Source organism: Triticum dicoccoides, chromosome 5A, assembly GCF_002162155.2.
Source record: "Triticum dicoccoides isolate Atlit2015 ecotype Zavitan chromosome 5A, WEW_v2.0, whole genome shotgun sequence".
NCBI classification, from domain to species: Eukaryota; Viridiplantae; Streptophyta; class Magnoliopsida; order Poales; family Poaceae; genus Triticum; species Triticum dicoccoides.
In genome coordinates, this window is record NC_041388.1 from 551,362,931 (window position 1) to 551,376,959 (window position 14,029).

The following is a 14,029-nucleotide window of genomic DNA, read 5'->3' on the forward strand; positions in this document are numbered from 1 at the left end:
CCGAGAATTAACTCTTCTTACTTATCGTGCTCGTTTCCGATCACGGAAGCCAAATTTGTCCGTGATACTCTGTGCGGAATGTTAACTCACTCCCCACGCCAAATAAACCCTGCGTTCAAGCGTCGCGCTCCACGTTTTTATTTTCCCCATTTCGGCCTTTCTTCTGGCATATTTATTAGATATATACACTAGATGGAAGTGTCCAAAGCGAAAGCCATAAGGGCCTCGTCATAAAAAAAATAAGAACGTTTAGTAGCCGCTCGGCCGGTTGCCTCGTTCCTAAGCAACGGACGACACAATTACTTATCAAACCCCAAACTCACTGCTACTTACAAAACACAAGCAGCCGCAGATATTCGTCCAAGATGCGGTGAATAACCCAATTCAGCTTCGGCTACTACACGTCCATGGCAGACACACTGGTTTGATTTAAAAATAACGCAAAAAAATAATAGTACTAGCATCCTACTCCTACACTGCAGACAGTGTGCTCCACAATGGCCGCAGCGCCGATGCACCGCACCTGAGAGAGCCCCAGACCAAAGCCGAGTTGGCCACAGCCCCCGTTTTATTTGCGACCGAGCAGATGAATTTGACTCCATTTCGTTTTTCCTTTTCATAAATAGTACTCCCTCCGTAAACGTTTTTATATTAGAATACTAGAATGGTGATCCAAACGCATTTATATTAGTTTACAGAGGGATTTTAGTATTCTAAACGCTCTTATATTAGTTTACTGAGGGAGTATTAAATATAAAGAAAATAAAAGGGGTTCCGCACACTCGCGGGGCGGCAGATAAACTCGCGGGCGGGCGGGCACGTATATAAAACCACTGTGGCCACCAGCATCCACAAAATTCTCCCTCTCTCTCTCTCGAAATCCCTCTCCCTCTTTCCATTTTCCTCCCCCTTTTCTCCCCACCCTCCCTCGCCCGAGGGATCGATCGCGCGCGATTTGCCTCCCCTCCCTCCCTCAATCCGCGAGCGACTGACCGAGATCGGGCCCGGCGGTAATGGCGGTGGAGGAGGTGGCCGAGAGCTGCGGCAGCCACGCCGCCGCGGCGGGCGGCGGCGGACGCGGACGCGGGGGCGGGGGCGGGGGCGGAGGGTCCTCGTCCCCGCCGGGCGCCGCGGGGTCGGGGGCGGGGGCGGGGGCGCAGTCCAGGAAGCAGCAGCAGCAGCACCACCACAAGCTGGAGGTCTACACCGAGGTGCTGGCGCGCCTCCACGCCGCCGAGGAGCGCGCCCCCGGCTTCGACGACGACCTCTGGAGCCACTTCAACCGCCTCCCCGCGCGGTAACGCCCCCGCCCCCTCCTCCTCCCGGTCCCTCCCACTGACGGCTGCGACGCGGCGGTACTGACGATTCTCGATTTGGCGTTTCGGCCTGGGTTGCAGCTACGCGATGGATGTGAACGTGGAGAGGGCGGAGGACGTGCTCACGCACAAGCGCCTCCTCGAGCTGGCCAGGGATCCGGCGCAGCGCCCGGCCTTCGCCGTGCGGGCCGTGCAGGTGAGCCGTTCGTTCCTCATCACGACGGGCTTCTTCCCCCCCGTGCTCGTGCTGGTTTAGGAATGCGATTCGGAGCGCCACTGATGTGATGGACCGCTGTACATGACTTGAAATTCGATTGTCCCGAGTTGTATTATATGGTCTGACTTATGTGCTCATCGTCCCTGGTTGGTTGGCCTCGGTGGGCTGGGGGTTCAGTTTTCTGCCCTTCAGATTTCCTTTTTTATAATCATTCCATCCCATCACCACTGAAGCCTAGTCAATGACACTCATTCTCGGTGGTAACACGTCTTTCACCGTCCGGAAAGAATGGGGACATTTTATTAGTATTCTCTTAAACTGGATTGGTATTCTCTACCAAGGAATTGGCTCATTGGCACTTGGTATTACCACTTCCGGATACATCACTTGTTTATACTGTCAGCAGCACCAACTGAGAAGATGCCTTATGGGTATCCCGTCACCACTGTATTTGAGATTTGAGAGTTGCCACGTTAGGGCTTTTGAATCGTCTAAATGCTAACACTGTCAGGAAGTATTATTTTTGGTATTTACTACTTGACTGATGGAGTATCAAACTGTTAAAAATCTGCTCTACTATGAATATGATGTTCAAAGAGTAGATGTAGGGTGGGGGTCCTCGAGCATTTTTAAAATGAGATAAAAGAAAGCCTGAACGTCCCCTCTGAGCGTAGCATAATTTGATTGATTTTAACCACTTACTTACTGAGTGAAAGTTTAAGCTCTCCCATTATTAGCTGGCAGCGCCGATGCATTATTTTATTTCCAAGTTGTGCATTTCTTTTTTCTTTTAACTGCAAAAATAGTTGCTAACTTGCAGTCAGATGTAAAACTTCTATGCTGTTCATTGTCCTTATTTGAGTCTTGATTCATTAGGTATCTCCAATTGTTGATGGGAATCAGACTGATGCTGATTCACACACTGCAGGGGAGGAAGTTGCTTCAAGGCTGTTGAATAGGCAACAAAGGTACCTGCGCTTTTCACTCTGCTACTAAATATTTTTGCTGATTGGAAAATGTCTTGTATCTTTCTTATTGCCATGCATTGCAAAATACTACCTCTACCAGTGGTTCAATTTTCCTTCATTCCTAACATGTACAAGTTATGTTCAGCATCCACCCTCCTCCTGCTTTTGGTTCATCTACAAACCTTGAGGCCCTTGCGCTTGAAGCTAGTAAGTCGCAAGGCCAAGATCAGGATAGCACCTCAGATAATGTTCGATCTCTCTACAGGTAAGACTTTGCTAGTTACCTTTGCCTCTATTTTATCCTCATACAATAGTATTCTTGTTAAATCACTATGTCACTTGACAGTTAACATATTATAGGTATATAATTATTGCATTTTCTTGTTCTGCAAGTGCTATTTCCTCTGCCGAGGACACTGATTTGATTGTATTTGTATGCCATACAGACCCATGCATGAAATCACTTTCTCTACCATTGACAAACCAAAGCTTCTCAGCGAGGTAAACAGGGATCTATGTACATTTGTGGATTTTATTTAGGATATCTATCTATATATCCCTAGATTTTTTAACAACATAATTCATGGTATCTAACCTGAATAAATACCAGTTCGCTGAATATGTGTGTTTCATCTATTTGTTTAGTGATGCCATGTTTTCTGATGCCCCCAGCTGACATGTCTGCTTGGTGAAATTGGTCTCAACATTCAAGAAGCACATGCATTTTCAACAAATGATGGCTACTCACTCGATGTGTTTGTCGTTGTTGGTTGGCATGCTGAGGTATTTCAGTACCTCATTTTGTCTTTGGACCTATGATTTTGTGTTTTGTCGCTGTTTAACATTTAATGATCTGTTCATTTATTTAGGAAACGGAGGATTTGATAGAAGAATTAAAAAAAGAAATCAGCAAGATTGAGGAGGTGAAACAGAGACGCATATACTTTATTGCCATTTAGTTAGTCCCCAGTTTCACATGCTTGTTTTCTTCGTGCTCATATTTTGCTTTGGCTTGAATTGGGCAGACACAAGCATGGTCTACATCTCATTCATGGTCTTCTCCAGTTGAAAATATGCAGATCGTGGAGAACTCAACAGCCGATCATGTTGCTATACCTACAGATGGTGCCAGTGAATGGGAAATTGATATAAAACTACTCGATTTCGGGAATAAAGTAGCATCTGGATCATATGGTGATCTGTGAGTGTTCACTCCTGGCTATCATGAAAATTTATGTGGAGTTTTCAGGCAATCACGTAACTGACTCGTTCTTTTACCAGTTACCGGGGTACATATTGTAGTCAAGATGTAGCTATTAAAGTGCTCAAACCTGAGAGGGTAAATGTGGACATGCAGCGTGAATTTGCCCAGGAAGTTTATATTATGAGGTTTGTTACATCATATACTCTGTTTTCCCAATATAGGTTTAAGGCTTTTGCACATGTGAAACTGGGGACTAACTAAATGGCAATAAAGTATAAACTGGGGACGTAGGTGTGTTTCTTCTTCACTTAGCTCTGACAGGCCTCCCTGTGGAGGTTTGGGGTGGAGTTGAGAGAGAGGAGCATGGTAGATTGTTCGCGTTTGCTTCCTGTCGTAGCTTGTTTAGTTTGGATGCTTGGGTTTTTGTTAATGAAAATCGGAAGGGAGAAGCCCTTCTTTTATAAAAAAAGGCTTTTGCACATAAACCTGTGTTTCCCCCCTCTGTGTATTTATGTCATCTCACTTAGTCATTTTCTTCTGTTACACAATGAATACCATTCTTAAAAATATTAGGGCCTGTTTGGATTGCTACCAAAGCTGACCCTGCCAAAAAATTGGCTAGCCCATGCAATTTGGTAGCTGTTTGGATCTGCACCAAAAAATTGGCTCACCAGACTTGCCCAGCGCCTCCATGTATTTCTCGCCAACGCGTGAACGTCACGAGGGCACAAGAAAGCTGTGCCAATATTTTGGCGCTGGACCCTGGTTGTTATGGTGGGCTCTGCCGCATGCATGAAGTTAGGATAAGCCGTTTTTTTGGCTGTAACCAATCAGCGGCACCTTTTAATTCAAAGATATGCGGTCCTGTGTGTGATTAGCAATTGCATACAGTAATTCTTCAGTATCCAAACAATAGCAAAACGAAGTGCATGCAGCATGCCATGTCATTCTTTTGGTGACTTCTGTTAACATTGATTAAATATAAGTTTTTACAGAAAAAAACACATTGAAGTATTGAAATGTATTTCTTCTCAATTTTGTAATAGATGTAGTTAAATATTTTTCGACTAGCATAATTGTCATGCCAGTTGGTCGCAAACCAAACAAAACAACAGTCTCATTGCCAAAATTTTGGAGGATATGATGGTCACAATCCAAACACCAACAACTTGCCAAAATTTTGGTGGGGCAAGTTGGGGCTCAAACCAAACAGCCACTTAGTCTCAATCTCTCAGATGCTCCGGTTGTCACGTTTTCTCTGCTGAAATATTTACTTTTAGGATGCTAAGATGATAAAGATCCACCCTTGCTGTCATTTACCTGTCAACATCTTATTCTCTCAGTTCTTTAATTGCTTATTAACTGATGTCTCACAGTACAAGTTATGTAACTATAGCTACATGTTAAAAGTATCACCCTTAGCGATCAGTTTCTTCCAGAAGTGCTCCTCTGTTTTTCCATTTACCTTCTAAGTTTATGAAGTATACATTGGAATTCAGGAAGGTTCGTCACAAGAATGTTGTGCAATTTATTGGTGCATGCACTAAACCCCCAAGGCTATGCATAGTCACAGGTATGATTAAACAAAGGCCTTCCCTTCCAAGTTTCCATTTTCCTATTGTGGCAGTAACAGTAACAATGACTGAACCTGCATTTTCTTCACTCGTCCAGAATTTATGTCCGGTGGGAGTGTGTATGATTATCTTCATAAGCATAAAGGTATCTTCAAGCTCCCTGCCTTAGTTGGAGTTGCAATGGATGTGTCAAAAGGCATGAGCTACTTACACCAAAATAATATTATTCATCGGGATCTGAAAACCGCCAATCTTCTTATGGATGAAAATGGGGTAAGTATTGTCTACTTTCAGTTATTCATGATGCATGCATCCTTGGAAATGATGTTCCACAAATCTTAGCCCAAACTCCTAGACATGCCTTTACTTCTCCAGCTCAAAAAATGTTTTATCACAAAAATAAGAGGGGTTCTCCTATAACACAATGTTTAGCTGTATTTTTGGTCTACTTAGCCAAATCTTGTTTGTGATTGATGAGTGGCTGGCCACTGGGTATCTTGAACCTTCTTCCTGGTTGGGAGTACATGTGATGAATGTGTTACTGCAAACCGTTGTTTCGTTTAGTGCATGATTCAGTAAGAAGAATTGGCTAATTGTTCGAACTGATTGTTTCCTTCTACAGATGGTTAAGGTTGCTGATTTTGGTGTTGCACGTGTTAAAGTTCAGTCTGGAGTAATGACTGCAGAAACTGGGACATACCGTTGGATGGCCCCAGAGGTGATTTCTCTATCATTACTACCGCTACCACAACTTGGTTGTTATGTAATACCAATGCTAAATTTAAGCTGTAAAGAGCAGATACGTCCATTAGAGGTTGCGAGCCTGAATACCCAAGCTCTGAGTTCAGGTTGACAGATTGACAGGGTAGGAAACACCTGGCCATCAACTTTTTTTCATTGAAAAAGAAGAAACCACAGAGTTCAACAGTTGTGAACTTGTGATCTAAAGCATTCTGGTGCAACAGCAACCTATCAATGTTTTAGTTACAACCCTTGGAATACGGCACCATCGCACCACCCCAAGGATGAACACTTGTGAGACCAAAATAGAACTGCTATCCTCTAAAAAAGAGTAAAAAAACTGCTACCAGACCTACACAAGGATGCTAGACATAATCTTACTCAGATATTCACCCATCAGATGGTAGTGTATTGTAGTGTAGCAGCAGTTACATTTTTCCTCATGTTCTTCATCTCCCAACTCCTGAAGCTTTCTTTTCGTCAGTACCACGCGATTGAGGGTCGCTCTCTCCTGGCCTCCAGTTCCCCATTGCTTCTCTCTAGTTGATTCAGTTCCAGAATTTGGCATATTGGCGTCTTATGTCTTGAGAAGCTGCTGTAAGCACCGCAAAAACATCAACAAACTAGCACATGATATTTTGCTAAAATGTAAATCATTCCTCATCTTTTTAGATTAACCATAATGCAGAAGTAATCATGTTTGCATCTCAATTTTAGTATGACTGATCCTTCATTTGGACATTGATTCACCACTTATCAATTCTGAAAAGCTCAAACCAAACATTCTGAATCGCCTCGCAAATGAGACGAGGCACTGCTCTGAGTTCATTTCGATGGCATTGCTTGACATGTGGACAACATTGTATTGCTCCATATGCTTGATAGAAGCAAGGAGATTATTTTGTTTCTTTGCTATTTTTGAAACGAAAGGGGAAGTTTCATTCTTAAACCTGTATTTAATTCCCCACAACGAAAACAAGAACCTGTATTTAATCTTTAGCCAGCAAATTATTATTTATTGGTAGAGATAGTGTGCAAACCGCTGTCATTAGAGAGAATATTTTACGGACTTGCATCCTTTGATTGTTACCTCTTTATCCTTTCTTCACAATAAATTCATCTACTACCATTTCTGTATCTTAATAGTGCAGTGGCGGTGAATTCAAGAAATAGAGGTCATCAGTGAAATATTTTTGATTGATATATCACCTTACAAAGTTTTGTCTGTTATAGGTTATAGAACACAAGCCCTACGACCACAAGGCTGATGTTTTTAGTTTTGGAATTTTGTTGTGGGAACTGCTCACTGGGAAGGTACTTGCATCACTCTTCTGCCACTGTTTTTCATTATGTTAACTGCATTGTTTTAAATGAGTTTTGTTTATACATCTATTGCTTGCAGATTCCTTACGAGTACCTGACACCATTACAAGCAGCTGTAGGTGTGGTTCAGAAGGTAAAATTGCTTGTCATTTCTCCAAGACCGCAGTCTTCTTTGTTCTTGTTATGTTTAGACATGGATTCTTACTCAAATTATCATGTCCACCACACAGTAGCATGGTAATGATCATATATGTTTTGGACTACTGCTATGTTCAGACATGGATTCTTACTCAATTTATCATATCCACCAACCATAATAATGATCGTATATGCTTTGGACTACTGCGCACAGATAACATAACCTGGTTTGAGTTTCTTTTGTCCCATGATATCATGGGATTTCAAGATATGATCAGTGTTAACATACTCTTAGGAATGGTTCGCTGACGCACAAGCAAAACGAATGATATTTGGACATCAGTGTAGTGATCTAAGCGCTCTTATATTTCTTTAAAGAGGGAGTACTTCCTAATTTAAAGATAAATGCAAAAATATAATTACCTTATACTCCCTCCGTTTCTAAATGCAAGTCTTTTTAGAAATTTCAGTGCGGACACATACAGATGTATATAGACATTTTAGAGTGTAGATTCACTCATTTTGCGTCATATGTAGTCCATATTGAGGACTTATATTTAGGAACGGAGGGAGTACAATCTTATTAACATGTCAATCTTGCTTCTCAGGGATTGCGGCCCACAATACCAAAAAATGCTCATGCAAAGCTTGCGGAGCTCCTTCAGAAGTGCTGGCAGCAGGACCCTGCTGAAAGGCCAGATTTCTCGGAGATATTAGAAGCTCTTAAGAAAATAGCAGAGGAGGTTTGTGACCAAGACTGCACACCGACTTACTTTAATGCATTGAGGCTTACGTTCTTATTCAAAGCGATGGTGCAGGTTGGAGATGAGCATGACGGGAAGCACAAGGACAAATCCCTGGGGGGATTCTTTTCGTCTCTGAGGGGGCGAGGACACTAAGGTGGCGCAGGTGTACATGGTTTGCAGTCCATTTGGACGGGCCTGAGCGAAGATCAGCGCCTGTTTGTCAGAATACCCAGCGCCAGTACATCCAGATGGATGCCTGCTGCATCAGTGAACTGGGCCGGATGACAACTTTTCAGTTGTAGTTCCCACTCATCGGCTGCAGCCAATAGTTTTTTTTGTCTGGTTATTTACTTCCGGGTTCTATTACATGTAACATAGGGAGAGAGTGCTTGTGGACTGTACATTATTTAATCTGATTCCTCTAACAGGCTGTAACTTGCACATGAAATAATAAGCCTAGCTTAGGGCGTGCTGTGATTCTTTCACTTGCCAGTTACCTCTTTACATCCTGCTCGCAGCTTGAATGTTCTTGCATGGCTGGTTTTCCGGGTTTTCCCCAATATTTTTTTTGTTTTCTGGGAATGGCGTCTTGGCATGATGCTATCCTGATGTTCTTATCAGCTTGCGGCGTGTTTTTGTCTTGTGAAACGGCAAAGGCACATGCATGCGCAACTCTGCTCTGAACAAAGACGAGCTGGAGTTGGCTGCTCATTCCTGCCAATATTTTTGTTCCTTTTGATGCTCCGTAGCCCCTGTGATGCTAAACTTGCATCACTAGCTTACTTTTCTGCTCTCCTTTGATGTAATGGCCAAGAAATGAATAAAGTGGTGCTGCAGCAGGTGACAACGCTTAGCTTTTACTCTTTGCCTGCAGAGTCACTGTTTTTACCTAGTACTCCGTCAATGAAACGTACCTGTTCTACGCCGTTGGCTTGGATTAAAAATATAACCATTCGGTTATGGTTGTATTATCTCAAAAAATTGAACGTTTGCTTCTTTTTATGAAAAATAACTTCCGGTGGCCATGTAAAAAAAAACACTAATGGTGGCATATGATGTCTTGTTTGCAGTCCCTGACTGCATTTGTCTGCACCAATTCCATGTCGACGACAAGGACATACAAGATCTGCTTCTTGTTGGATTTCCCAAGGAACTACTTTTTTAATTTTAGGATGTCACAACAGTTCCTTAAATGTCAAGTGTAAAAAGGTTTTGTAGCGTGAATTTGTTGTTGTAAAACATGATTAGATGGATAGATCCAAAGCCTGCCTTTTGCCTTTTCTTTTTCCCTCTGTTTCCTTCTTGTCCTTCCTCAGTATTCACTCATTTTGGTCTGCTCTCCTACTGAATCGATTCCCTTCTTTGCTTTCCCACTTTAAGCATCTTCTCTTTGCTTGATCAGAGAGTCATGGAACCTATCATATTTGCCTGTGGATGGGTTAATACATATACTTCACCTCATTTCAGCGCTGGTAACCTAGGCTCTGGCCACCATGGCAGGGCTTGGTACTGGAGCACCAATCGTGAAGGTGTATCATGAGAAATCTATAATCTTACCAGATGTGTCAAGGGTGCTTGCATGCCTGTACGAGAAGGAAATCGACTTTACGAGAGAGACATTCTCCTCTTACAAGAGCCTACTCAGACTTCAGGTACGTGGTGTCTCTAATTCTTAACTCTGCATGGAATTAGCTGTTCAAGACCATAAGCAGTCTAATATCAGTTTCTAGCAAAACAGTTCAATACCATCATTACATTTTGTTCATGTGCGCTCTACAGGCATCGGGCCATGTTCCAGTTCCATTCTATGATGGACCTAATAAATTCCTAGAAGGTAAGGTTTCAGATTTGTGAAGTCCAGTTACTATTTCATTTTAGTCCTACATGTCTGGATGCTTATCCTTCTTTTCTACAGTTAAATGATCTTGTTAGTTAGCCTGCTACAAGGACATTCATTGGGCCTTGACTAGGAATCTGTATCAGAAACAAGTGAAAAATCCAGATAGTCTGGTAAAACTGTTATCTGCTAAAACACACTAGTGCTTCTTGTCAAATTTTATTCTCGAGACTTTTGGCATATGCAGGCTCCATTTTCAGTCACTCACCATACCATATCTCTTTCATTTTGCACTGATAGTTAATCAATGTAGTTAGTACTTCCTGCTTGTCCCTAAAGACTCCCAAATAGCTTGATCCAGAACAGCATAGTGAATTTTACGGACTTACACCACGCTGAAATAACTACGATCATGATTAACTTGCCATAAGCAGATTCCAGAAATATAGCTTCCATAAAAAGGATAGATCGGAGAAATTCACGTTACTTGGGGACGCGAATCAGCTAAACACTGTTATTTTCTTTGATGTAATTTGTTCCATCAGCTAAACACTAGTATTTTATTTTCGTGTAATTTGTTCTTAGAAGCTAGATGACCGATTATATTGTTGTTTTTACATTTTGTGTGACTAATATTATCCAATGACAAATTCTTCCATGGAAGATAAATCCTAGGTTTGCCATGGTTATGTGTTGATTGTAAGGGAAAACAATCCTTTAATTCATAAATAAAATCTGTAGGATGAATATTGTCACTGCTATATGTTTTGTGTGTTAATAAATAACAAAATTGAGCATTAGAACACTATGTAAGCTCTCCCATATATTGGCTGAGCCTACACTGAAAAATCTCATCAAGAACTTGAGATGGAAGCCATGTTATGTGGGGCTGGGTAAGAGCTTCCTTCCAAAACAAACTATAACAAACTAAAGGCACATCATAGATCATGTAAATGTTCCAGTCTGTATATTTCAGTGCTTGTCAGGAGCTCATTATGAAACTGCAATAGTGCAAGCTTTTCTTAAATGGCTTTTTACACTGGACAGTTATGATTATTGGTGGAATTTCAGTCTTTTTTCTTTGTGTTGGGTAAGTTTAATGAATGTGTGACTGTGATGTTTCTTCATGTGTAGATGGACTTTGATCGACTATTTAAGCTGTATAGACAATGATGTTTGATTAAGCTATGCTGTCCATTTATGATTAAGCTATGATGTCCTTTTGACCGATTAAGCTGTAAACTGTTAGTATTTCAGCCAAGATGGGAAATTGCTTCCTTTAAACTTGCCAACTGTAAAAATATATATGCTGAATTGTGCCTGAAGAACATCGGCTTTAGTACATATTGCCATGCCAAGGACAGTGAGCGGGTTTTATCCAAATGAACACATAATTTTTCTCATGTTGTGTTTTTTTATCACAACAACAATTCTCTCGTCCTAGATACAGTTGAAGGCACTCAAGCAATATATTTTAAATTATGTACCAGCATAAGTATATAACAAAAATAGAGGAGCAAATAAATGTTCCAACAGAATAATTATGTAAGATGTGATACGAAGTATTTAAGCTGAAATTTGATATAATGTTTCTTTCGACAGTTGATGTAATAATTGTCATACTATCTTTATTATTAACACTAGGCGATAATCTTTGGCATGCTAATAGGTATAGGTCTTTAGTGGGCTGAATATAAAACCAGTACACTTTGACACTCCAGAAGATCATGTTGTGACCCAAGGAGCCTGGCAGTTCCTGAGAGCACACACTTTCCATTGAGGGGATGCAACATGATCCAGGATGAACTGCTCCTCATACTTACTCCCTCCGTCCGGAAATACTTGTCATCAAAATGGACAAAAAGGGATGTATCTAAAACTAAAATACATCTAGATACATCCTCTTTTATTCATTTTGATGACAAGTATTTCCGGACGGAGGGAGTATTTCTCATAGTAGGTGGCACATAAAGTAGAACCGATGTCTATTTTGCCAGTAACAAGGAAATTTTATCATTAACATTGAAATATATATTTAAATTTCAACTGCTCCTAGATTTTCTTATATTCCACTCTTCTGGCACTTTTTCTGTGCTATTGAAAAGAAGTCTTCATGAAAATGATTATTGGTTTATGCATATTCAAAATTTATGTTTGTCTTTAATTCCAGAATCAAGAGAAATCTGCCGCCATATAGCAGAGACTTATGAAGATCATGGATACCCATTTCTCCTTGGGAAGGATTCCCTTGAGAGGGCTTCCATCGAGGAATGGCTCCACCATGAAGAACATAATTTCAATCCTCCGAGCAGATCCTTGTTCTGCCACTTGGCCTTTCCTGTTGCTGAAGAAGATGATGATATAGACTTGCAGACGAGAAAGCTAGAAGATGTTCTGGAAGTTTATGAGCAAAGGCTTGGTGACAGTGAATTCCTTGCTGGCAACAAGTTCACTCTTGCTGACCTCGTACACCTGCCAAACTCCTACCACATCACAAATTCTGAGAAGTTTCTGTACCTGTATGATTCAAGGAAGAATGTGCAGAGGTGGTGGCATGATATTTCTAGCCGGGGTTCTTGGCAGAAGGTGCTGAAGGTTATGCATGAGGTGGAGCGGCAGAACAAACAGGAGGAACTTGACAAGCAGCAGCAGCGCAAACAGGAGGAACTTGAGAAGCAGCAACGGCGTCAGTGGCGGAGACAGCATCCTCCAACCAGCAGATCCCCGTTCCGTCTAGACTCCCGGGAGCAACCCAGCACAAAACCTCACACGATATTGGTTCGCCCCCCTGCTAGTATCATCGCTCCCAAGGCTCCTCAAGCAGAGGAGCCTCATCCTACTGAAACTTCCCGTGATGAAACACCAGTCTCCTCAAGCATAAGTATTCCTACCACTCATAAAGCTCCAGATATCCGAAGCAAACACACTATCATTTCTACTACACATGAAGAAAGACCACCAGCCTCCCTCCAAAGTACTCCTAGAATTCCTGAAAAATCTCCTATTCCTGTCGAAAGAAGAATCAATTTTTTTACCCCAGCTACCTCTCCTATCACTGAGAAACCCTCAAGAAACGGTGCTGATAAGTCCAGAATTAGAGATGCCCCACTTCCTTCTGAAGCCACTGAAATAGACCTCCCTACTAAATCCAAGCCAAGTTCATCCAAAAAAGCATCTGATAACCTTCACGATTTCTATGAGGCAAGCAGACATACAGATGAAGCAGAACCTTATACTGGATCCATCTCACAAAAACCTTCAGAAATGCTGGACGAGATATCTGAAACTGATGGGCCCAGCAATGCCATTGATCATGCCGAAACCAGTCCAAGATCAGCTAAAGAAGATTCTGACCGACTCAGGACGTCAGGTTTCTGGACTGAGAACACAGCCCCCACTGCTGATACTCAGGATAAGAAATCAGTTCGATACACTGAGCGTACTTCACAAAGACCTGTTGGAAATATTTCTAGCAGGGCTACTGACCAGAGAGTTACATATACTTCTCCTGCGAAGCCCCATTCAACTGAAGCTCATCAGAAACTGCAGTCTGAGCAGTGGCATGCTGCTGTAGCTGGGTTCCCTGCTGACCGCAGAAAAGATGCTTCTCTTCCTAAGGGTGCACGAGATGACACTCAAGCTATTCCATTATATGATGATGATACCAACCAGGAAGCCAGAGAAACTGCATCTGCACCAAGGCAAACAAGAGCTCAAGATCCATATGATACCTCTGAAGGAACATCATCCAGATCACAACCTATCAGTGCTCCACATGATGCTGTTCCTCCGCCCAAGCAAGCAACATCTGAAGGCCCTTATGCACGAAAGGATGTTGTGGAAGCAAGAAGGTTCCATGTTGACCGCAGAAAAGATGCTCCTCTCCCGAAGCGTGTACGAGATGACACTCAAGCTAATCCATTATATGATGATGATGATGATACCAACCAGGAAGCCAGAGAAAC

General features: G+C 42.1%; 2 protein-coding genes across 2 annotated transcripts; both read left to right on the forward strand.

Moving 5' to 3' along the window:
- Positions 1-889: 889 nt before the first annotated feature.
- Positions 890-8,723, forward strand: LOC119302726 (serine/threonine-protein kinase STY46-like). Its single transcript, XM_037579772.1, has 16 exons — positions 890-1,297; positions 1,398-1,512; positions 2,410-2,501; positions 2,647-2,766; positions 2,948-3,002; positions 3,174-3,284; positions 3,371-3,424; positions 3,527-3,702; positions 3,783-3,890; positions 5,205-5,278; positions 5,377-5,552; positions 5,902-5,997; positions 7,254-7,334; positions 7,423-7,476; positions 8,090-8,224; positions 8,300-8,723. Exons 1-16 carry the CDS (start codon positions 1,014-1,016, stop codon positions 8,378-8,380), a joined length of 1,812 nt encoding a protein of 603 aa, XP_037435669.1. The 5' UTR covers positions 890-1,013; the 3' UTR covers positions 8,381-8,723.
- Positions 8,724-9,720: 997 nt separating this feature from the next.
- LOC119299962 (microtubule-associated protein futsch-like) lies at positions 9,721-14,027 on the forward strand (the record flags this gene model as incomplete). The annotated part of the gene is made up of 3 exons (XM_037577065.1): positions 9,721-9,879; positions 10,007-10,061; positions 12,235-14,027. Coding segments are annotated over exons 1-3 (2,007 nt in total), but the record flags the coding sequence as incomplete, so codon positions are not given.
- Between the last annotated feature and the right edge of the window lie 2 nt (positions 14,028-14,029).